The sequence below is a fragment of the Ictidomys tridecemlineatus genome, chromosome 5 (assembly GCF_052094955.1).
Source record: "Ictidomys tridecemlineatus isolate mIctTri1 chromosome 5, mIctTri1.hap1, whole genome shotgun sequence".
Classification (NCBI taxonomy): domain Eukaryota; kingdom Metazoa; phylum Chordata; class Mammalia; order Rodentia; family Sciuridae; genus Ictidomys; species Ictidomys tridecemlineatus.
The window spans coordinates 114,354,680-114,379,230 of NC_135481.1; the positions used below are offsets into that span (position 1 = coordinate 114,354,680).

Genomic DNA, 24,551 nt, shown 5'->3' on the forward strand with positions numbered 1-24,551 from the left:
TCAGGGTTGGCCAGGCCACCCATTGTTTAATGTCATCTGGGAGGGGCCCAGCAGGGCAGGGACCAGGTCTGGCATCAGAGGTGGCTAGTGTTGTGTGGGGTTCACCACCTTCCCCACAAAGAGAGGGCTCTTGGTGGAGTGCTCATAGATGACCACGAGGAAGGGCCTGTTGAATTTCACTTCAGGGGGAAGAGACACGGGCATGATTCCCATAACCGTGGCCCCCGCAGCCTCTGTGCCTCTCTCATCGATGGTCAGCACAGCCTTATGCAGGGCCTGGAGGGCAGAGAAGCAGAGGGCCCTGAGGTCCTGCTGCCCCACCCCAGGCTGCAGCCAGGCCCCACGTGGGAGCCTCCTACCAACAGGACCTCACCAGGGCCTTCCTGCTGCACCAGCCTGTCCTGTCCTAGGCTCCATGTGGGTCACTCAGGTCCCCCCACCCATCTCAGCCTCTGCCTGACTCAGCCTGCTCCCTCCCCCTCCTTTCCTGACCTCCATCTCTCTGGCCATTGGATGTGACCTCAGGGCACAAGAGGAAGACCATCGGCCTCCATGTCACCTGCACATGTATCCCCTCCCCCTGTAGGGCTAGGAGGTCCTCTATAGGGACTCAGGTAGTGACCTTCCCAGTGCCCAGACCCCTATAGGAAGCCACCCACATGGATCTGCAATTGCTCTTGGTCCCCTCCTGGTTTCCCTAGCAAGTGGCCCACTGGACTCAGGAATGGTTCAGATTACTGGTTCACAAGTAGCTCTAATGTCACAGCGGAAGATTCCAGATAGCCTCTGAAGGCTCTGAGCCCAAGCCTTTCCTTGTTAATGTGGGCAAAAAGAAGCCCAAGGCCTCAATAGCCCTGAGAAAGGAACAGGCCAAGGGTCAGTGGGCCCCTGAAGAGAGGTCCCTGGAAGGCCAGCAGCACAGGAGGCCACTCCCGGGCTCTGTGTTCCCCCACCCCATCAGAGCTAGTGAATCTCTGCATCCTCAGGAGGACTCAACTGGCCCTTGTTGTGTCCCTTGGCCCTTCCCTCAGCCTCAGGCCTGAGCAGGTGTCCCCCACTCACTCTGGCCGGCAGACCCCTGGACCATGGCCATTCTCACCTTGGAGACCCTCAGGGGACCGTTCTCCGTGATCCCAGACAGGTCAGCCGCGTTGCTGAAGAGCTTGGTGATGCCCAGACTTGTCAGGACAGGCTTCAGATGGATGGTTCCAGAGATGTTCACTTTGGGGAAGTACAAATCGACTCTCCTGGTATGAATATAGGTAATGAGGGGGTTTCAGAACGTCTTGGGGGTCCAGTTGGGCCCCATGGTTCTGTGAAAGTGTTTTGTCTCCTGATTGGTTCTCTGGTCAGTGCCCTGTCCCCACCCACTGTATTGGAGAAGTCCATTGGCTGGTTTTACTTTAGCTTCCTGGACACCCGGTGTGGACATCATTCCTACCAGTGGGCACACCTTGTCCTGTGGCCCCTGCACACCCCTGCCCCCAAGGAGCCTTTCAGGCAGTTTCAGAGTGTCCTCCTGGAAACAGATGACATCCCCCTTGGTCACACCAGCCTGCCCAGCCAGAGCTTTCCGGGGCCTGTGTCCCAGGGTACTTTGGCGAGTTTGGCAGGACTGAGGGATAGAGGTTCAGTGAGGGAGGGGATTGTCACCTCCATAACCCCACACTGCAAGCTCAGCTCCATGTCGCCAGGGATGGGGCAAGGCCCAGGAGCCTGTGCTGAAGCCACATACTGGGTCCAGGGCTAGGGGACTGTGCTGTGCCTTGTGCTCTATTTGGAACAAGGGTGAGGAGATCTCAGGAGGGCTGGGTGAGCACGTAGTGGTGACCCAGGTTCAGCCTAACCTGGACGTGTGTCACATCTGTCTGCAGTGTGACTCCGTCACCAGTGGCCATGGCTGGGCTCAGGACAGTGCACCTGCTCTGTGTCACATACCCAGCTGTGTGGCTCCTGGGATAAGTGAACCAGCCTGAGATGCAACAGAGAAACAGAGCCTGTGGGAACGTGCCCTGAGCTCCCAGCGCTGCCTGTTCCTGTTCTGGGCCTTTCCATGCAGGCACTTCCCCTGTGCACCTCGGCCGGTCCTACAGGAAGTCCTCCCTCTGGCTGCCCTAACCTGCAGGCCCAGGCCTCTGTCCTTGATTCTGCCACAACATGTGCTAGTGTCAGTGCCCCGTCGAGGCCCTGGATATTGGGAGGGGACTATGTACATTCTTGGAGAGAAGTCCTCCCTCCAGCTGGATCTGTGTCCTGCTCTTTGACCACTGTCCCTTCTCAGCTGCTACCTGAGCTGAGCCCTGGCATTTCCTGTAGCACAGGGTCATTCCCTGTAGCTGTGGCCCCAGGGATGGTCCCCCTGCTGCCCGTGCTGTCTTCTGATGCATTGGTCCTGAGGGACCTTGAGTCTGTGCCTGTGCCCTCCAGCGGGTCCCTGCCTGGACTCACCTGCTCTCCCTGTTCTTCAGGAACTTGGCGAGGATTTCCTTAGTGATGGTGTCCTCCAGGTGCTGCAGTTTCCCCTCGTCGGGCAGGAGGAAGATGGCGGTGGCGTTGCCCAGGTAGTCCATCTGTAGCACCCAGCTGGCCAGTGTGGAGCAGTAGTGCAGGTCGAACACGCCCACGCGGTTCATCATGGGCACCCTTATGGTGGTGACCTGGTCCACGTGGAAGTCTTGCTCCCTGGTGAGAACTTCCTCGAAGGGTTCCTCCCATTTGGCTGGACAGAGGGAAGGTGGACGGCAGTGGGTGGGATATGAGAGGAGAGCAGAGGCGCCCTCAGCCTGCCTGGTGGGAAGCTCCTCACCCACCTCTGCTCCATCCTGGGCAGGAGGGCCTCCAACCCCTCCAGGCTGGGGATAGAGAGAGGGGTGTTCAGGACTAGAGGACCAGCTGGGATTCCTAGATCCTGCAGGCTGCCATGGAGACGCCTCCTGACTGTGCCCATGAGCATTTGATTAAAATTATATTTTTATTGAAGGCGGCTTGGGATTAAGTGAAAGCTCTGGTCCCAGTCCTACAGTGGGACCTCTTCTCCTGGACCTCAGGATCCTTGTTGATTGGCAGTTCAGTTGTCACTCAGGTCAAACATTCAGTGCAACCTAAATCCTTGTCCTAGTCTATGTGAGAAGCCCAGATGTCCAGGCAGCCTCCTCTGTGGGGTAACAGCTCCTCACCCTCTGGGCCAGCTGACTGGGGGTAGGGGACCCTGAGTCAACATATCTCAATGGTGCTAGGAGGAATGAAACTTGTCCTAACTCCAGTAGAGCTGGCCCCTCGATTGTACTGATGGTGGCCTGGGGCTCTGCACTGCAGAACTCTGCCCAGGAACAAGGGATCCAGGGTGGGTAGGAAGCAGCCCTGGATGTGTTCTATTGTTTGGATGTGGTGTCCCTCATGAATGGAGCACAGCCTTAATCTAATCAGTAAATGAATCCCTGATGGAATTAACCAGTGGTGGCTGGAGGTGGTTGGGCTGTGGCTACAGGAGGTGAGTCCTTAGGGTTCATTAGGAGCGTGGCTATGGGGTACACATTGTCTCTGCAGAGTGGAGTCTCTCTCTGCTTTCTGATCACCATGTCAGCTGATCCCTCCCCCACACTCTTCTGCCATGATGTCCTGCCTCACCCTGAGCCCCAAGGAGTGGAGCTGGCCTTCCATAGACTGAGACCTCTGCAACTGTGAGGCCCAAATAAACGTTTCCTCCTCTAAAACTGTTCTAGTTGGTTTTTAAGTCACAGTGGTGAAAAGCCTAGTAAAACACCTTGACTTCTCAGGACACCCTGAGGCCATTGTCCTGGGGCAGTGGAAGCTGCCTTAGGACCTGGGTCGTGTGGAGTCCTAGCAGGTGGGCAGGATGAGGGTCCATGGCAGCTACTCAGCTGAGACAGTCCCCCACAATCCCATGTGTGACTTGGGTACTCCTTTCAGACCTCAAGACATTGTGAATGACAAGATAGCACAGTCACATCCCAAAGAGGTGAGATGGCTAGCCCTATGTCAAGGCCATGGAGAGGGGGAGGCAGGATGTGGACCAGGTCCTGCACACACCCAGCTGCCACACTCCACATCAAGAGTTGTTCCAAGGACTTTCCCTGGAAGGCCACTCCCTGCCACCACCTGCCACAATGTGCATTGGTGGCTCTCTACTCAGGAAACATTACACGTGCCCTCCCTGCTGGGGTCCCCAGTGAGCAGGAGGACAGTCAGGACTCGGATGCGTCCTGCAGAAAAGTCAATGATTTTGACGGTTTTACCAACTCTTCCCTAACTTAACTGATGGTGGAAGACATTTCAGGGCTTAGGCATGGAAGACTGAGGATCCACTGTGAGAGGCCCTGCCACAGCACAAACAGTGCTACCAAGGAAAGTTGCAGAACTAGTGGAAGGAAAACATCTTTGGGGTTTCCATGGGAACCCACTCAGGCTGATTGACTCATCTTACCTTTAAAGAAAATGTAGTTCACCAGGGCGAGACCTGAGTCTCTGTCTAGATCTTTCACCAAATCCACAATTTTTCCTTGGGTCCCTTTCTCCACATAAGTGTTGATCTGCTTCTTGGCCTCGTCGGTGTTTGTGAAGTCGGTGGAGAAGGCCTCTGAGTGGTACAGGTTCTTGACATCCTCCAAGAACTTGTCCAGCAGCTTCAGATTGTGGTCAATAAAGAGGCCGATGCTGGTGGTCAGCTGGAGCTGGCGGTTGGGCTTGTTGAGGGTTAGGAGAAGATGCTGGAAGCCCTGGTGGATGTCAGCCTCTGCAGTCTCCGTGAGGTTGAAGCCCAGGCCCTCCATGATCTGGGTGTGAGTGTCAGCGGTGGTGCCCAGTGAGAGTGAGGCCAAGGCCATGGCGATGCTCACAGGGGAGAAGAAGATGTTGGTGGTGTTAGACTCATGGGCCAGCACACGGTAGAGGCTGAAGGCAAACTCGGCCAGGTTTGGGGCGATCCTGTGGGAGGCTGGGTGCTCCTGGTCATGCTTGGATGCACCTGTCTCCTGAGCATCTTCAGCCAGGGAGCCAGCGACCAGGCAGCTGAGGCCGGCCAGCAGCAGGAGGCCCCATGAGATAGAGGACGGCATCGTCCTGCAAGGCAGAGGAGATCAGAGGCCTGAGTTCAGCACAGAATGTCTCTCTCTGGCTTAGACAGACACCATGCAGAGCCACCAGGGTGTAGTGAGCTCCAAGACGGCCCAGCCTATGCCAAGCCCTTCCTCCTCCTGCATCACTGCAAACCACCAGGGATACGCAGAGCTGCCCTGAGCCCTAAAGGGTGTGAATACTCTGCTTCCTTCTCAGTCCTGTGGGGACAACTGCTCTCCTCCAAAGCCTAGAGGGGTTCAGGTACATGTCCAGGGTTGGCCAGCAAGTGTTGTAGGGGACCAGCTCAGGCACTGGCAGGCATTGGCACTCCTTGACCCTGGACGTCGTACAAGCCCGCCTCTCCCTGGCTCTCCCTGTGCTGCCCGATTGGGCTTGGCTGAGCCCACACCATTTTTCAGAGCCTGAGGTCAGGAGATGGTGGGTCTCAACAGGGTAGGGACATATGGTGAGTGGCCTCAGGGCCAGAGATTGTGGCATCAGGCCTGGGCAGGTCCACTGCTATACACTTGGCCTTGAGTAAGGGTCTGAGCAAGCACTGACCTAGGACACGACTCTCAATTTGAATGAAGGGGCATTGAGAGAGACCCAAATGAATGACGTCCTCTGTGCACAAACCTTGGACTCTAAATTACAGGGTGTCTGACAGGAGGTGAGAGGCTGCAGGGGGAGGTGGGGGAAGGTTTCCAGCCCAGGTGAGCACCTCCATCCATCTCCCATGTCACATCACCTACTTGGATTTCTTCCCTTTAGAGTGAGGGTCTGAGGCCCAGAGAGGGTCAGGGCCTGGCCAAGGCTGCACAGAGAAGCTGAGGCAAAGGTGGAACAAGCCTTGGTTTCCTCCTCTGGGACCAGGGACTGACACAGTCCTGCCCATGGGTTCCAGGCTTCATGGATGTCAGACCCGGGCCCTGACAGTGACCCCAAGCTTCCTGCTGGGTTCACTCTATTTCCTGGCCTGTTCCTGAAAGCCTCGGGGGCCCAAGACCTGCTCCCCCTGGACTGCTACTGCAGGCAGCACCCTGCAGCCCCAAAGCCTTGAACTGGGCAGGCCAGCTGCAGAGGGTGGACTGGAGCCCTCAGGTACAGACACAGAGGCCAAGCCTTCAGGAAAGGACTGGAGGTGGCTCACTGATTGTTCTGGAAGGGGGTGTGGGTGGGAGCAGTCAATGTGAGGCAGGGAGAGGGAGGACCCCCAACACAGCTCATCTCACACCATTTCTGCTCCTTGTTGTTGACCAAGAGCAATGAGCATGGTCCAGTAAGGAGCCCTGACCTGAGGTCACAACCCATGGAAAGCACCAAAGCCCAGCATGAGCCAGCCCTGCTCCCTGGTGACAGTGGCCTTGCTAAATGACTTCCCCTCTTTGTCCTTACAGTGGGGAGGAGAACCTCTGAAGGAAGAAGTGAGGCACAAACAAGGTGACCAGCAGGTGGCACTGGCCCTGGGGAAGTGCCCACTCCTGCAGGGTGCCTGCAGGTGGCCACTTGCCCTAGGCCAGACAGGGTGAGCTGCTTCTGAGCGGGCATTTCCTCCTGTCCCCATGTGTCTGCCTGCCTGCTCCTCACTCTATGCCAGAGCAGACATCAGCCCAGGGTCACCATCATTGTCACATTTACTAAATGTCATAGTTTTTGTTGCTTTTGTTTTCTTTTGTGTGTGTGTGTGTGTGTGTGTGTCTGTGTGTGTGTGTCTGTGTGTGTGCGCGCTGGGGACAGAATTCATAACTCAAAAAAAGCATCAGCTAATTGATATGGTGTGGCTCTTTCCCAGGTAGTGTATGGCCTCCTTGACCCTGGTCATCTTCCCAGCCCCCATCTCCAAATCCAGTGGAAGAAAAATCTAACTCAACACTCAAGCTGGTGATGATGAGGTAAGAGGAAGAAAACAGTTTTATAGGCTTTGCTCAATGGCTCCAGAAGCTCAGCTAGAGTCCAAGGTCACAGAGCAGCTGAGAGGCCTCCAGGCCAGACCAGGCTTCCTATTCTCCAACTAGGGCCTGAGCCCCGAGAGAAGCATTCAACAGTAGGCCCAGGTCAGCAGCATGGGCTCTGGAGCCCAGTGCCTGAGTTTGAGTACTGGGCACTGAGTGATTTGGAGCAAGTTTTCCACCTCTGGGTTCCCAATTTCCCATCTGTAATGGGAGTGACCACAGAACCACCTCAGAGGGGCTGTGAGGCTGAAATGTGTTCTCATGTGCCCTGAGCTCAGCGGCGGCTGGCTCAGAGTGGTCACTGGGGAAGGTCAGCTCGAACCCCATGAAGGTGGCCTTCCCAGGGCTCCCCTTCCCCTGGGTGCACAAGGTGGGCTCAGAACCACGGCCCGTGTGGGGGGGGGAGCATGGGGGGATGGAAAGTGCCAGCCAGCTCCTGACTGCCCTCTGTGGCCTTCTGTCCTCATCTGCAGAGGGGAGGAAGGTCCTCACCCAGGCAAAGGGGCTGCAGTGGTTGCTAAGAGACCGTGGCAGGAAAGGCCAGGCCACTAGAGATACTGTCCTCGCGACTGTTGTATCCACACATCAGCTCCCCAGGACTGTGAGGTAGGTGACCTCTGCCACTGCTCAGGAGGGCTGGTGACCCACCAGAAGTACTGCCAGGCTCTGGGGTGGCTGGGGGAGAAGAGGGGACCTCTGTGGCTATGTGGCTGAGACGACAGGAGGCCCAGCTGCAGCCTGCCCTATCTACCCTGCCTGTGTCCTGCCTCCCCCTTCCCAGGACCCATAGGCTCCCAGAGGCTGTCCCCAGGGAAAGGCATACTCACCACTCACTGTCCCAGGACTGGTGTGGTGACGGGCGCTGAGGAGGCAGAGACCTGTCCTTGTCCGTATTTAAGCAGTGGACACAGAGGGGCGATGGGGGAGGCTGCAGTGGACATTAGCCAAGGTCACTCTGGTTATCAGAGAAGCAAACAGACAGGGACTAAGTCCATTGGCCAGATCCCCAGCTCTGTGCACCTGCTCTGCCTAAGGGGTGCACAGCCTCTGTAGTGTGACCACCTCTTGGCCACAGTTCCATGAAAGATGTCTCTAGGCTCCTGAAGCATAGAAGAGAGGTGACAGCCCAGGTCAGGTGGCACGGGGGCCCGTGGGTTCGACTGGGGAAGGATGAACTTAAGAGTCCCAGGAATTCTTAGGGGATCCTGAGCCTCATTGTTAATCTTACATCTGTTCCCAGTGTCCATCTAAAGGCCAAACGGACACTCTTAGGAAACAATGAGTGTCCTCCAGTGCATGGGGCCTTGGAAAGGGGAACCGCCTTCCCTGGGGGCCACAGGAGCCTTGAGGCTCAGGACTTCAGGAGGACACAAGGCTGTGTGACCCAGCAAAGGTTGTCTAAGGTCATGGCAGAGTCAGCAGCCGTGGTCACAGAGCTAGGGAAGAGCTCCAGTGCCCAGGACCCTGTCCCTGTTGACCCATGAAGTGAGATGTGCTTTGGAAAATATCTTGTGAAATTTCCAGTTGTCACTCAAATAAGGACTGAGAGCCTTAGGGCCTTCCTTGATTTGGTTCACACTTGTAAAAAAACAGACACAAACGTGGAGACACACACACTGGTGACACATAATCGTCTTTCTAGTCTGGGACCTGACCAGTGGCCACAGAAATGCTACAAAGTCCACACTTAATGGTCTTCTGAGGCTGGGGCTGGACAGGAGAAGCCAGCCATGACCTGGTAACGGGGTGCTCTGCACAGGGGGAAGATGGAGATTCTCTCCTCATGTTGCTAGGGAGGGCTGCAAGGCTCAGGAGGGTGACTTGAGCTCCTTCCTGCAAGGCCACAGCATCCAGCCTGCTTTCAGGCCCGGGTCAGTCCCTCCCTCAGAACTGACCCCAGTCTGCCCCTCCCAGCAGTCCCTGAGCTCCTGACCCTCTGTGTCTCTCTCTGAGCCCCAGGTTCCCACACATGAAGAAAGGATACTGCCTGCCCGGCCTCCCCTGCCGAGAGGGACCTGGGGAGTGGGGAAGAGTTATGAGCCTCAGCCCCTGTGCAGGGTCATTAGCACGGCCCTCTGCCTGCCTTGGGAGGGGCCCCATGGTGTCACATCAGCCTCCTGTACTTGGGCATGAGCAGGGTTCCAGCCCCTTTTGTGTGTTCAGAGAGGAGCCCACAGAGGAGAAGCCCAGGAAGCTGGGGCCAGGGGCAGGGAGAAGCTTAGACCAGGTGGCTCTCAGTCAGTGCTTCCTGCTCTGGGACCCCAGGCCTCTCTCTGCTTGGAACAGGCCTAGGAACCATGGCCAGTGTCCACAAGAGGGCCTGAAAGTGTCTGTGCGCCCACAGCCCAGGCCACTCCTGAGACCACGTTTGATGCCAAATCTGCCTGTTGGCCCCGGTCTGCGCACAGGTCTCTGGTCACTTCCCATCCGAGTCCCCCCACCTGTGTGGGCTCCTGTGGGGAGTTGTACCTCTCAAGGAGGTGAACCTGCCCTCCAGGTCTAATGGCCCCTCTGTGCCCACTCCCAGAACAAAGACTGAGTCATTTCTCCCCGTCCCTGGAGACCAGGCTCCTCAGACACCTGCTCATCAGGTCAGTCAGGAGCGTGTGCAGCTCAGGGGGTTATTTCTGAGCAGGTTTGCTCCCGAGTGACCAGAGACAGGGAGCAGGCCAGGGCCAGAACTTTCTCAGGGACACCTCTGTCTAGATGTCAGTTTTGTGGTTGGCTAAGTGACAAGAAGACAGAGCACGTTGAGGACACCTGACAGGTGGGTCTCCTGCTTCCATCCTGCCATTGGGAGGCTGGAGAGGGGAGGCTTGGGCTCCTCAGTGTCCTGGTCAGTGGGAGGCGGAGTTGGGGCTCTGGGGCCTCAGCCTGTCACTCCTCATTTAGTGACTTCCTCCTGAAAACATAATGCTCAAGGTCACCTTGGAAATCCAGGCAATTACATGAATAACTCTCAGAGTTTATTCTGAGAGGATGGCTGTGGACTAGCAAGACGTTTTTACATAATACGTGCCTCTAACTCCTGTTCCCTGGGTTCTTTTTTTCAGTAGCACAAGGGAATCTCTATGACAAAGGTCTGTTATCTCTGATCATTATGCTGATTCAAGGTGTTCCCAGATGATACTGAGTAATTAGCAGCTTTGACTCTTGAGAGCACAGGGCTCTGGAAACTATTGTACAAGGCCAGGATGTTGTAGGGACAGAGGAGGCAAGGCATCAATGATAGCAGGAAACAGTTTTGTTTGGCTGCAGCCAGGTTCAGAGGGCACAGCTTTTGCTGTAATCAATCAATTCCCTGAACCCCAAGTTCAGGGAGTTTCAGAGTTTTATACCCAGCATCTAAGGGAGGGGCTCAAAAGTTCAGAGTCTGCAGAAGTTCACATAAAAGCAGCGTTTTCTTCACTGTTCTGGACAAGTTAACTCTTCAAGGAAAACATCTAAGAAGGGGAGAGCTTCTTCTCCCCTTTCTTTCCTCCCCTGCCAGCTGTTACCATGGAGAACAATTGGTAACTTCTCTTATCTTAGGAATGTAGACATCTCTGTGAAGCCCAGCTCAAGGCCAGAGGCCTTGTTTGCACATTTCTTCAAAGTCCTATACTGGAAATGTTTGTGAAATCTAGTAAGGGGGTGTCCAGAACCTGGAGTGCTGGTATCTTCTTGACCAGTGGCCAAATAAAACAGGGCGACATAAAAATAGGAATTTATCTACATTGAATTCTTTTGCAGAGACTCTGTTGCTAACAGTCCTAAAATCAGCCATGGTTAAGATTTCTGGAGAAGCCCAGTTAACTCTTTTCTGTGGAGAAAGGGGGTGTCACTTCAATTCTCCCCTTTAATGATGCTCTCCATAAATCATTTAAATTTAAGAGCATCATTACCATTTTATTGGCTTAAAGACTTATATAATGCAAAGACCTTAGTTGTTGATATCCTTTCAACAGCAGCTTTTCTAGTGGACCCATTAGTTTTAATGCACGATGGAGCCAAATATGGGAACAATAAACAGGTTAATAGCAGAATACCCACTATACCAGTTAAGCTTTTAAATCTACCAAGGGTTGAAAACCATCTCCCAAAAGCATGTTTGGGACCCAAACTTTAATGCCCTTCTAGGTATGAACGAGCACATGTGCTAGTTCTCTTGTGTTGTTGGCTATATTCTTAACTGTTGTCTATTGTCATCCATTTGGATGCAACAATCTGAGCTGTTTAACTCTTCACATATATTTTTTCCTCAGCCAGGTTGTAATCTAATGTTAAGTGGTTTGATAGTTAGCCACTTGCACCTGGTCTGTTGTGTGGCCAGGAGGACAAAGGCTATGGCAGTCTGATTATTAATAATTTCTAGTGTAGCTTATAAGTGAGTAATTCTGTTTAACATGTAAACAGGAGTTGTATAACTCCAGCTGCCATTTTGTGCCCAGGTTGCAGGAGCAAAAGTGGCAATAAATACTCTGGGGTGGCCAGTTACCTTTACCCCAAGATTGGTGACCTCCTAAATCATGTTCCTTCCCAATGGACCTCTTTTTCTTTTCCAAACAGTCATCCATCTATAGCATTCCTCTGGTGGGACAGGTCCTAAATATATGTTTTACCACCTCTTAGTGGATTGTCTTGACACATGGTTCACATGATCTCCATGGTTGGAATAGGAGTAGGGCAGAAACCCTTAAGGTTATCAAAGGAAACCAAACTAAATTATAGACTAACATTTTGGTTAGCATAGGTTAAACAGCATAAAATAACAAAACCAAACTAATAACACCAAACAAATCCTAGAAAACTTATATAGGCAAGATAAAAAAGTATAAGTGAAATTTTGTTACCCAGAGTCCAGTCAGTAGGAGTTACTGTTATCAAACCAGTAGCAAAAATCAAACAGAGAACTATGTATATATCTAGAAGCAAGGAGTGGCAATGCATTACAGTGTAAGAACTATCTCAGAGGTTGAAAGAGTCCTTTAGCCTGGTGGGAAGTTTATCTTTCACCATGCATTGATCAGCCAGTCCCTCCTGTGTGGCTGAAACAGAGCCGTAGTCTTCTCAATCTTCGGCTGTGCATAGACCAGTCAGCTTCTGGTGTGACTGCAGCAGGGCTGTTGTCCTTATGATCCTCGAGCTTCTCTGGTGCTCCTTTTTCTTCAGGATGGTCAGCTTCAAGAGCGTAGCAGCATCTGGAGAGTATTCGCAGTCTGCAGCTGCAGGTGTTGAGTCTGGTGTAGTGAATCCAGGGACCTGTCTCTGCAAACTTAACTGCAGTTGGGGTGGATAAAATTTAAAGTTCAGGGGTTGTATATTTCATTTTTTGACTCAGAATCAATTTCCAGGCTTGAAGGAGTGTGCACCAGGGTCAAACTTAGTGGCAATCTTTCTCTAACCCATTGGTTGAGAACCTGTAAAGTTTTCCCTGAGACCTGAAGCTTTCGACTCAGGGATAATTCTCCTATCTCTCTTAAGTCTCCCTATAGTCCCCTAATAAGAGGGGGCCTCCCATACATTATCTCAAAAGAAAAGAATTCAGTCTTCCTAGTGGGAGTGGATCTAATCCTCAGCAGTGTATTAGGGAGAAGTTCATCACAATGTGAGTCTCCTGACACAGCTCACCCAATTGAGCCTTAAAGTACTGTTCATCCTTTGAACTTTACCAGAACTCTGCAGCCTATAGTCAGTATGTAACTTCCATCTGATGTTTACACTCTTGGGCAGTAATCATATCACCTCTGCCCAAAGGCTGGCCTATTGTCTGAGCCAATAATTATTGGGACACCAAATCATGGAATAACTGTCTCATGGCCAGTTAATCAGCTTCCAACACCAGGAAACCATGCTGGTTATCTCCCTTGCCTTTTTAGTGAAGGTAGGAAAGGCTTCCACCCAGTCAGAGTAGGAGCACACAAAAACCAAAGTTATTTATAGCCCCATGAGCACCGTAGATCAGTGAAGTCTACTTCCAAGTCTTCAAAAGGTGCTCCTCCTATAGTTTGGATTCCTGGTGGGAGCGCTGGCTCCTGACAAGGATTGTTGTAAGCACAAACCTCACATTGTTTACAATTATCCCGGTGTTGCTTGTGAGCCAGGGGACATAGAAATGTTGACTCTGAACTGTCTCAAGTGTTGTATGTACAACATACAACATGCAAAGCTGCTGATAAAGGCTGAGGCTAGAATCTCTAGGATACCTATGCGGCCATCAGAAAAGCTCCACCATCCACTTAGGAGAAAGTTTCTTTTTTGCTGCAGTCTGGCTGGGCACAAATCACGAGCCACTCAAGCAGGAACAAACGTTATTTCCAAGCTCATGCGAAAGCCACCCACGAGGCCCTCCCAGGAACCCCACACACCAACTGGAACTCCCTCCACCAGAACTTTTCCAACCAACTTGAACTTTCCAGGAATCCCCAGGAGAGCTCAAAGGAAACTCCGCAAGAACTCAAAAGTAGCGGGCACCCGAGGCAGCAGGAGCCGCTCTATTGCCAGACAGCAGGGGTCTAATATACAACTGAATACACAGCCTGTTTCAATCCAGCATCATCCAGTCACAGCAATTATACACAGCTTAACTTAATTATCATCATCTTAATGGCTCCCTGGCATCACCTCTCAACCATTACTTCTGGCAAAATGCTAGGGGCCATTCCGACTTGGCTGTGGCTCCCAATATCTCCCCCTTCTGTTTAATTAAACAACAAGCATGTGGCTTAGGGACCGTGCCTGTCTTAGGTTGTCCAATAGTACATATGGTCCTTACCTGTTATCAGATGGTCAAGGCATCAGCCTCCAGTCTTAGGTTGGTACCACTGCAATTGGATCTTATCCATCATTGACTACTGGTCCAGCATTCAGCCACACCCTCTTCCCCTGGATGCCTCTGGGCAGGGAGAGGGTGGCAGCAGCAGTGGCCTGGACACTCAGCTCTGAGTCAGTTGGGCACAGCTCTTTTGATCATTGCTGCCAATTTCATAGGGCAGAGGGGCCTTAGGCAGATGTGGGGCCCAGAGAAATGTTCAGGGCTATGCAGGGTGTGAGAGGGAGTTGCTGGAGCAGCATGAGGCTTACTGGGCTCTTTTTGTCTGCAGATGACCTCTTGTTAGGCTAGGGCTCAGGGCTGGCTCCGATTCCTTCTAACTCTTGGGCACAGTTTTTTTTTTTCTCTTAGACTTCTTAGGAAGGCTTCTTGATATCTTTTACCTTTAGATTCTCTTCTTCATTGGGGCCCATCCTAGGTCTGGATAGTGTACTGCATCACATCAGTCATGGCCCAGGGTTTCTCTGTGTAGGAGGGAGTATGATAATTCCAGCTTATGAGCTCAATGGTGGAGAAAGGCTGGCACTCAAAACTGCCTTGTCGCCCTCAGAAGTCTCCCTTCTGGTCAACATGGGCAGGTCCTTTAGTCCCTTGTGCCGCAGTCTGGCTGGGCACAATTCAGGAGCCACTTGTCAAAAGAAACTAACTTTATTTTTAGAACTACAAACGCCAAACAAAACAGCTCCTCAGGGAAAAAACCCTCAGAGCCCAACTGCCACCACCGGCTTCCACAAGCCTCTCACCCCCACACCAGCCTCCCAACCTCCCACAATCCTCCTGCTCTTGAGGCCGATTGGCTGGGTTGCGTGGGCAGAGCCAAAGAAGTCCCCCAATGAGCAGCTCCGTGGAGGAGCCAATCAGCTAGATGTTGCTGGGGCCGCTGTGAGCCAATCATCAGCTGGCAGTCTGAAGGGCAGGGAAACAGCCCAATGAGCATCACCACAGAGGAGCCAATCAGCTAGATGTTGCTGGGGCCGCTGTGAGCCAATTATCAGCCGGCAGCTGGAAGTTTGCTGGCAGCTGGATCATCAGCCGGCAACTGGAAGTTTGCTGGCAGCTAGAAGTTTGCTGGGGCCCCTTTGGCTGTGGCTCTCAACATCTCCCCCTCTCTGTTTAAACAACAAGCATGTGGCTTAGGGACCGTGCCTGCCTTAGGTTGTCCAATACTACATATGGTCCTTACCCGTCTTCGGATGAGCTGACCTCAGGGCGTCAGCCTCCTGTCTTAGGTTGGTACCATTGTAATTGGATCTTACCCGTCATTGACTACCGGTCCAGTATACAGCCACACCTGTGGAGAGGTCTTTGTACCAGCGGGGGGGGGGGGGTGAGGTTCTTTGCCTCACATCTGTTGGCCCCCAAATTTTAGCTAAATGATCATGACAAGCAGAAAGGAGGAAGATACACCAAGCCAATTGACAGCTCTTGTTGGAAAAATTGTTCCACCGATGACATCATCAGCAAAAATACCCCAACACTACCACAAGTTGATGCACTAACAGATAGTTCACAATGCATACAAGTGAGTTCACAATGCACACAAGTGACACATAGTCTAGGCAAGTTCTGCAAGCAGTTCAGTGATGGCTATTGCAGAAGCTGTATATTAGTTTTATCTGTGTCTTCAGCGGCACAGGGATGAAGATAGGAATTCTGGCAATAATGGCTAAAGAAAAAATTATGTAACATTTCAGAAGGCACTAAAAGAAAACAATTTTCTTAACAATTTACATTGTCTTGAAGAGAATTATTAAATATAATGAAAAGGAAAGGTGAAAGTAAACAAACAGATCTGTTAACCTCCTTTTTTTTTACAAATTAAGACAATTCTTAGCAGTTATTTACCCAATTTAAATTAGAGTATTTAAATCACGTGAATAGGGGCTGGGAATGTGGCTCAAGCGGTAGCGCGCTCGCCTGGCATGCGTGTGGCCCGGGTTCGATCCTCAGCACCACATACAAACAAAGATGTTGTGTCCACCAAAAACAAAAAAATAAATAAATATTAAAAAATTCTCTTTCTCTCTCTCTCTCTCTCTCTCTCTCTCTCATACACACACACACACACACACACACACACACACACACACACACACACACTCTTTCTTTAAAAAAAAATAAATAAAAAATAAATCACGTGAATAAAAAAAAATATTTGGATCCATTTTTTCATGAGTGCTCATCATATATGATATATGGACATACGTACATTCAAACATATAACACAAAACACAGTGTGCACACATAATATAATACATACAACACATAACATAATAATAAAGGCCTTATAACTTTTTACAGGTAAAATCTCTATTGCAATGTTTAAAAACTCTATAGTCAAAAAAAAATAGAACTGATCAGCAAAACATTAACCTAGGTCTGTATGAGCTCAAAAAAAACCAAAATAGAACTTCATGATATGGGAAAGGGCAATAATAAAATAGATATTGAAAAAAGCATCCTGGTTCTGTCGCAGATGTAAGGATAGCCAAATTGGAGTTTTGGATATCAGCTGTTATGGATTTGAGCTAAATCATCTTCTTTTTGGTCTGTAGAAATCGCTTTAGTTAATCTCTCTGGAACCCAAATTGGCTGCTGTTCTCCCTGTGGAAACACACAAACAGACCCCCGGCTACAGACAATCACTGGGTCAGGATTTTAGTTAATCTCTCTGGAATCCAAATCGACTGCTGTTCTTCCTGTGGAAACACACAAACAGGCCCCCGACTCCAGACAATCACTGGGTCAGAACCTTGGTTAATCTCTCTGGAATCCAAATCAGCTGCTGTTCTTCCTGTGGAAACACACAAACAGACCCCCGACTTCAGACAATTACTGGGTCAGGACCTTTCCATTGTCCTGTTAGAATATCTTTCCAAAGTACCTTGGGCTTATGTACATTTTTTGGACACATATGCCTTTCTGTAGCACTAAGCCCTGATGAATCCAAATTTAAAAAGTTTAGAGTAAAAAGGGTTATTTTAAGTTTATCTTTGGGGAATATATACCCCTTCCCAATTCCGTCTTTTTGCTTTAATAAGTACATTTTAATAGTTTGATGAGCTCTTTCAACTATGCCTTGTCCCTGTGGATTGTATGGGATTCCTGTTATATGAGTAATGCCAAATGATGAGCAAAATTGTTTAAAAGAAGTAGACGTATAACCAGGGGCATTATCTGTTTTTAACTGTTTTGGAATGCCCACAGTGGCAAAATTTTGTAAGCAATGAGCTATAACATCTTTAGTTTTTTCTCCAGCATGAAGTGAGCCCATCAAAAATCCAGAAGAAGTATCAACTGTAACATGCAAATATTTTAATTTTCCAAATTCTGGCAAGTGTGTGACGTCCATCTGCCAAATATGGTTAGGTATCAATCCTCTAGGATTGACTCCAAGATTAACTTGTGGTCAAAAGGCCACACAATTTTGACATTGTTTTATTATTTGTCTAGCTTGTTCCTTAGTTATTTTAAAACACTTTTGTTAAGTATTAGCATTGACATGGAATATTTTATGAAAATTTATAGCTTCTTCTAGTGTAGAGAAAATATGTATGTCATGTGTAGTTTTATCTGCTAAATCATTGCCCAAACTAAGGGCTCCAGGCAATCCTGTATATGCCCTGATATGTCCTATAAAAATGGATCTTTTCTGTTCCAGATTAAACTTTGTATAGCGGAAAATAAAGACAAAAGAGTAGAAGAAGGGGAAATCCTACCAGCATCTTCAAGGGCTATTATAGCATTAACTATATACTGACTATCAGAAAATAAATTAAATACCGAATCTTTAAACATCACAAAAGTTTGTAATACGGCATTAAGCTCTACCTTTTGAGCTGATTGTTTGGGTACTAAAAATGTAAAAGTTTGATCAGGGGTAACTATTGCTGCTGTACCATTATTTGACCCATCAGTGAATATATTTGGAGCATTCATGATAGGTGTTTTTCTTGTCATTTTTGGAAAAATTACAGGATGCAATGACAAAAAAGACAATAAAGGATTAGATGGTAAGTGGTTATCAAATGAAACATTAGATTTGCACATGATTATTGCCCAAGTATTTAACTCATTAGCTAACTCATCAATTTGATTCATAGTATATGGAGTAATAATTTTATTGGGAGAAATTCCAAACACTCCCTTTGCTACTATTATTCCTTTGAGTATTAATTGTCCTATGGCCTCAGGATACCTAGTAAGAAGAGTGTTAGGAGGATAAGATAAATGTATCCATAATAATGGACCTTCTTGCCAAAATACTCCTTTAGGAATATTTTTTGTTGGTAGTACAATAAATAATGAAGTCAAACTTATATCAATTCTATCCAAATGCATATTTTCCATATATGTTTCAATGATTTTTAATGCCTTTCTTGCTTCAGGCATTAACATGTGGGGTAAATTTGGATCTGATGGACCTTTTAGGATATCAAATAAAGGTCCCAATTCTCCTCTTGGAATACCTAGATAAGGCCTTATCCAATTTATGTCTCCTAATAACTTTTGAAAGTCATTAAGTGATTTGAGTTGATCTACTCGTATTTGAATTTTTGGTGGACGGACCATGGTTGAGGATAATAGAACTCCTAAATAATTAATTGGAAAATTTAATTGTACTTTATCTATTGCTATCTCTAGATTATAATTTTTTAATAAGTTTGTAAGTGTGGCATAACATTCTAGCAACGTGTTTTTAGCTTTGTGTGCTAATAATACATCATCCATATAATGAAATATTTGTAGTTCAGGATTTTGATTTCTAAGTGGCTGGATTACTTTGTTAACATAAATTTGACACATAGTTGGGCTGTTAGCCATCCCTTGAGGGAGTACTTTCCATTCATATCTCTGATCAGGACCTTCATGATTTAGTGCAGGGATAGTAAATGTAATACGTGGACTACCTTCAGGATGAATTGGAATTGAAAAAAAAAACAATCTTTAATATCTATAACTAAAACATACCAAGTTTTTGGCAAAGCAGACAATTGAGGAATCCCCGATTGAGCAGGTCCCATAATGACCATTTCATTATTAATGGCTCTTAAATCTTGCAATAATCTCCATTTACCAGATTTCTTTTTGATGACAAAAGTGGGAGTATTATGGGGAGATACAGAAGGTTGTATATGTCCTTCCACTAATTGTTGTTTGACCAGATCATGGGCTACTTGTATCTTTTCTTTAGTCAAGGGCCACTGAGGAACCCATACTGGTCTTTCTGATTTCCAAGTAATTTTTATTGTCTCAGTGGCCCTTTGTGAAAATCCAACCCATATCTATCTGTTCCTTGATCTATTTGTATTGGTGCTGCTATACCTTGTTCTTGTTTTTCTAATCTTTTTCCTTTCCTAAAACCTTGTCTAGCCATAATAGTGGGTGCATTTTGATTGATATTATTTGTTAATGTCAAACCTAATTGATCTAGGACATCTCGTCCCCATAAATTTACAGGAAGATGATCCAATACATATGGCTGTATAGTCCCTTCACATCCTTCAGGATCCTTCCAATCTAATACCATTGCACTTCTATCGGGATTAGTCGCCACTCCTAGGCCTCGAAGCGTTTGAGTGGCTTGTTGTAATGGCCAATGTTTTGGCCATTCTTGACGAGAGATAATGCTAAGGTCTGCACCTGTATCCAGTAGCCCATTAAATTCATGTCCTTGAATATTTAGTTTTAGCATGGGGCGAGAATCTAAATTTAAAGAAAGCATAGCCCAATCTACACCTGTGGAGCCTAATCCCTTGGAACCTCTTTCTACAGCATGACTGGAAAATTTATCATGTAGGCTTGGTATTATTAGTAACTGTGCTATTCTATCTCCTGGTGAAATAATTGATATACCCTTTGGAGAACTGGCTATAATTTTTATTTCACCTTCATAATCAGGATCAATTACCCCAGGACTTACCAAAGGTCCTTTTAGAGTAGAAGAGCTGCGTCCCAATAATAAGCCTACTGTTCCTTTGGGAAGAGGTCCTTTTACCCCTGTGGGAATGATTTGAACTCCCATCTCTGGAGTTAGTACTGATTTGGCGGAGGCGCAGATGTCCAACCCTGCGCTCCCTCTGGTTTGTCTGATGAGGGATCTGATGTCCTGGGCACTGCCCTGATGGGGTTGCTGGGGTTGCTGGGTTCCTCCATATATTTGTGGTTTGGGGCCCCGGAGCATTGGGGCCCCCTGTTTATTTTTTGGCAACGGAGCCCGATGCCTTTGTCCACGATATTGTGGATAAACACCTTGTCCTTGTTCGTTTTTTGATAATGGAGTACCCTCTATGGTGGTTTGAGAACGGTATTCATTAGCCCAATATAATGGAGTACCCTCTATGGTGGTTTGAGAACAGCATTCATTAGCCCAATGTCTCCCTCTACGGCATCGTGGGCAAATACCCGGTATTCTACTCCTTTGATACCTAGTTTTGTTAAACCCTCCTCCTATGGGGCAATTCCTTTTAAAATGTCCTGTTTGTTCACAATTGTAGCATGTTCTTGGCCTGGAATCTAAAGCCTGTTTTACTGCAGCTGCCACAATTTGCCCTTGTTCATTAATGTCTCTGGCATCTAAAGTCTGTTTTACTGCAGCTGCCACAATTTGCCCTTGTTCATTAATGTCTCTGGCATCTAAAGTCTGTTTTACTGCAGCTGCCACAATTTGCCCTTGTTCATTAATGTCTCTGGCATCTAAAGCCTGTTTTACTGCAGCTGCCATGACTTGCTCTTGTTCATTAATGTCTCTACATAATTTAATATATGTGTTTAAATCTTCCTGTTTCCATGGTCTAATGATATCTCTGAACCAACGATTTGCTTGGTCATAAGCCAGTTGTTTTATTAATGGCATTGCTTGTTCTGTATTCCCAAAAACTCTGGTAGCTGTTTGAATAAGCCTATATACAAATTCAGCATAAGGTTCATTAGCTCCTTGTATTATCTTAGATAATTGACCTTGTAAACCTCCATGTCAAAAAAATAAATAAATAAATAAACCTCCATGTCCTTGTAAAGTCTTCCATGCCTTAACTGCATTTACAGCAATTTGTAAATATACACCAGGATCATATGCAAGTTGTTGCTGCCGATCCTCATAAGGTCCCTTTCCTAACAACATATCTAGATTTCTCTGAGGATAACCAGCTGCTGCATTTCGACTAGCCGTCTCCTTGCAAAATTCCTCATTGGCAACCTTCCATAACAGGTATTGTCCTCCAGTTAACACAGCTTTACAAACATTAGCCCAATCTGCTGGCGTCATGTTTAAGTTGGTAATGGATTCGACCAAGCTTACAGTGAAGGGTGCTTGAGGACCATAGGTTGTTACAGCCTCTTTTAGCTCCTTCACTGATTTGAAATTTAAACCCTGGTGAATTCGCTGCCCTCCTAACTCAAATACAGGGCATACTTGAGATCCTGTCTCAGGATCCCAACTATCAACTGCGGGGGTTGGGGGTCTCCTAGCATATGGAGGTGGTGCTGTTGATTGGACACTTATGCCTTCTGGTAGAGGTGGTGCTGTTGGTTGGACACTTTCGCTCTGTGATAGAAAGATGTTATTAGCAGTCTCCTGTTGTAACTTTTCCCGTGATGGCTTTTTCTGCTCTAAACTTCCTTCCTCTGTCTCACTAGCTCGAAAGACCTTCTCTTGTACTTGAATCTTTTCCTCTTTCTGACTAACTTGAGAGACCTTCTCTTTTACTTGAATCAATATGTCTTCTCCTTCCTCTACCTTTGTCTGAACTGAAGGCTTTGGACTAAGCAAACCAGATACGTTCGTCCACAATGGCAATGTGTCAACTGGCAGAGTCCCTGGGTTGTTCTTTTCTATTCTTTTTAAATCTTCACCATGATGGTTCCATTGTGATATATCTAACAACTCCTCCTTAAAAAGCCATGGGCTATATTTTTGTATTATATCAGCGTATGCCCTGACTGCTCTTGATTTTACTGGGAAGACTCCTTGCTCTAACAATTTACTTAACAGTCTTTCGGTTTGTTTTTTACTAATTGCTGATCCCATATTTCTACTATAATACAACCCAACAAGATGATGCCAAACAAAACCGAGACAGAATGCAATAAAAATGGAACCACACAAAATCATTATATCAGCCTTTCTATCCTCCTGACATATGCATCCGTCCTTTCTCCCTATCTGTTCCTCAGACGCATATAGTTTTTCCTCAAATGTGAGCGGTTTTTCTTCCCCCTCACTCATCTCCAGGGACAGGCAAGTTAAAACAAAAATGAAGCAAAACAAAAGAGTAAACTTAGAATGGCTATCCATCCTCTCGCCCTGCCCTCAGGGGCGAGCAGTTTACTTACCCTCAGTCGCTCCCCGTACGGGCCACCAAATGCCGCAGTCTGGCTTGGCACAAATCAGGAGCCACTTGTCAAAAGAAACGAACTTTATTTTTAGAACTACAAACGCCAAACAAAACAGCTCCTCAGGGAAAAAACCCTCAGAGCCCAACTGCCACCACCGGCTTCCACAAGCCTCTCACCCACTCACCAGCCTCTCAACCTCCCACAATCCTCCTGCTCTTGAGGCCGATTGGCTGGGTTGCGTGGGCAGAGCCAAAGAAGTCCCCCAATGAGCAGCTCCATGGAGGAGCCAATCAGCTAGATGTTGCTGGGGCCGCTGTGAGCCAATCATCAGCTGGCAGTCTGAAGGGCAGGGAAACAGCCCAATGAACATCACCGCAGAGAAGCCAATCAGCTAGATGTTGCTGGGGCCACTGTGAGCCAATTATCAGCCGGCAGCTGGAAGTTTGCTGGCAGCTAGAAGTTTGCTGGGCCCCTTTGGCTGTGGCTCTCAACACCCTTGCAGGGGCATCTGGAGAGTTCTCATCTGGGTTGTGGCCCTGGTCTTGGGTCAAATCTCCCACCTTAATCTTGGGATGTGAAAGAGTCTTTGGACTTAGGAAGCCTTTGGCTCTGAGGACATCACACAGGAAAGAAGAGCCAGTACTGGGGTGCCACAGTCTGGCTGGGCACAATTCAGGAGCCACTTGTCAAAAGAAATGAATTTTATTTTTAGAACCACACATGCCAAACAAAACAGCTCCTCAGGAAAAACCCTCAGAGCCCAACTGCCACCACCGGCTTCCCACAAGCCTCTCACACAAACACAAGCCTCACCACCTCCCACAATCCTCCTGCTCTTGAGGACAATTGGCTGGGTCGCATGGGCGGAGCCAAAAAAGTCCCCCAATGAGCAGCTCCATGGTCTGAAAAGGCAGGGAGACAGCCCAATGAGCATCACTGCAGAGGAGCCAATCAGCTAGATGTTGCTGGGGCCGCTGTGAGCCAATCATCAGCTGGCAGCTGGAAGTTTGCTGGCAGCTGGAAGTTTGCTGGGGCCACTTTGGCTGTGGCTCTCAACACTGGGGGGCATCATTTGTCACCTCTGAGGACAAGGGGGATGAAGGGACAGTTTACTTCCTCCCCTTCCCTCCCCTGAACCCTCATGGTGGAAGCTGGCCAGGTCCTCTCCTGTCCTCTCCCACAAAATACTATGGGCGAGGTCAGTGAAGATCTGTGGGCTGCTTCCCAGGATTATGGGCTGCCCAGAAGGGCTGGGAACTGCAGGGACACTCCATGCTGGGCACAGGCTCTTTCTCAGGAAGCACTGGGTGCCACCAAGCACAGGTGACAGCGATTCTCGTGGTTTAGGAGGAATTACTGCTCATGAGCCCAGGTAGGGACAGAAGGGTGGGTGAGGGGTTGGAAGAACAGGGTGAGCCATGAGGTCAGGTGGCCACTCACCTGCCATGGAACAGTGACAACATAGGAGATGGGTAGCCGCCCTGAACCTCAGTTTTCTCCTTGGGGCTTGGAAAGCACAGATATCTGCTGAGGGCATCACAGTGCGGCCACTAGGATTCAGGGAGAGAGACACTGGGACAGCACTGCCCACGGAGTGCACTTGACCACCTGCTCTATTCAGGGAGGCCTAAGGCCTTATCTGAGGTGACTCTAAGGCCAGCTCCATTGGGCTGTACTGGCAGAAATGAGGAATAGGGGCTCAGAGAGGTATGACAACTTCACTCAGGTCACACAGCTGCTATGTGTTAAGATCCAGGTCTTGGGACACTCACGTGTCACTTCATTCTGGGTGACTGATGACGTTCATATCATTGGAAGTGTATGTGCAGGTTGGAGGTCCCTGTGTAGAAACCTAGAGATCCTGTTTCTTCTTCAGGGAGAGTTCAGACCCATTGATAGGTGGTGCCATGTGATGGCAGAGATGTGACTGTTCAGACTGTAAAGAGGACACTGTGTCAGGACTCCACCTAGGACGTCATGTCCACCCTCCTCCATGAGAGGTGAGGGGTGATGCTGAGATGGCCCTGGGGTGTCAGTGTGGCCACAGGAGGAGACCCCGAGCCCTGGGCTCCCCGCTTCTTCAGCCCAGCAGCCTTGAGGGTGGAAGGGGCCAGGGCGCCCCATGGCAGGGCTGCTCCAGGACAGCCTGGGCCACCCTCCAGACCTCCTGCTGTCCTGAGGACCCGGGGGACCCTGGAGGAGGGGCCAGGTGCACGCGCCCCAGTGAGAGCCCAGGCAGGGCAGGAGGGCTGGGGTCCCAGGGGGGCTGTCCTTGCCCTGCCACAGCCATCGGAGCCTGCCATGACCTTCAGGAGCCATCCCTGGGGCCATGGTACAGGACTAGGGAGAGGGGACATAGGGTAAGTGGCCTGGGG

The 24,551-nt window shown here is 49.0% G+C and overlaps 2 protein-coding genes and 1 long non-coding RNA gene across 3 annotated transcripts in view; 1 reads left to right on the top strand and 2 right to left on the bottom strand.

The window, feature by feature from the left end:
• On the bottom strand, positions 1-8,241 carry LOC101959979 (alpha-1-antitrypsin-like protein GS55-MS). Its single transcript, XM_078050786.1, has 5 exons — positions 7,856-8,241; positions 4,445-5,079; positions 2,449-2,719; positions 1,100-1,247; positions 1-276 (listed from the first exon to the last, which is right to left on the bottom strand). The coding sequence occupies exons 2-5, from the start codon at positions 5,073-5,075 to the stop codon at positions 85-87; spliced, it is 1,242 nt and encodes a 413-aa protein (XP_077906912.1). The 5' UTR covers positions 5,076-5,079; positions 7,856-8,241; the 3' UTR covers positions 1-84.
• Positions 6,849-24,551, top strand: part of LOC144377933 (uncharacterized) — an 18,804-nt gene continuing 1,101 nt past the window's right edge. The window contains exons 1-2 of the long non-coding RNA XR_013439247.1: positions 6,849-6,968; positions 7,502-7,634. This is a non-coding gene — a long non-coding RNA (uncharacterized LOC144377933). The remainder of the gene's footprint in view (positions 6,969-7,501; positions 7,635-24,551) is intronic.
• LOC144377930 (alpha-1-antitrypsin-related protein-like) overlaps positions 11,912-24,551 on the bottom strand; it is a 24,763-nt gene continuing 12,123 nt past the window's right edge. Inside the window, exons 5-6 of the transcript XR_013439245.1 lie at positions 13,783-24,112; positions 11,912-12,287 (exon numbers count right to left, since the gene is read on the bottom strand). The gene's annotated coding sequence lies outside the window, so the exon portion shown is untranslated. The remainder of the gene's footprint in view (positions 12,288-13,782; positions 24,113-24,551) is intronic.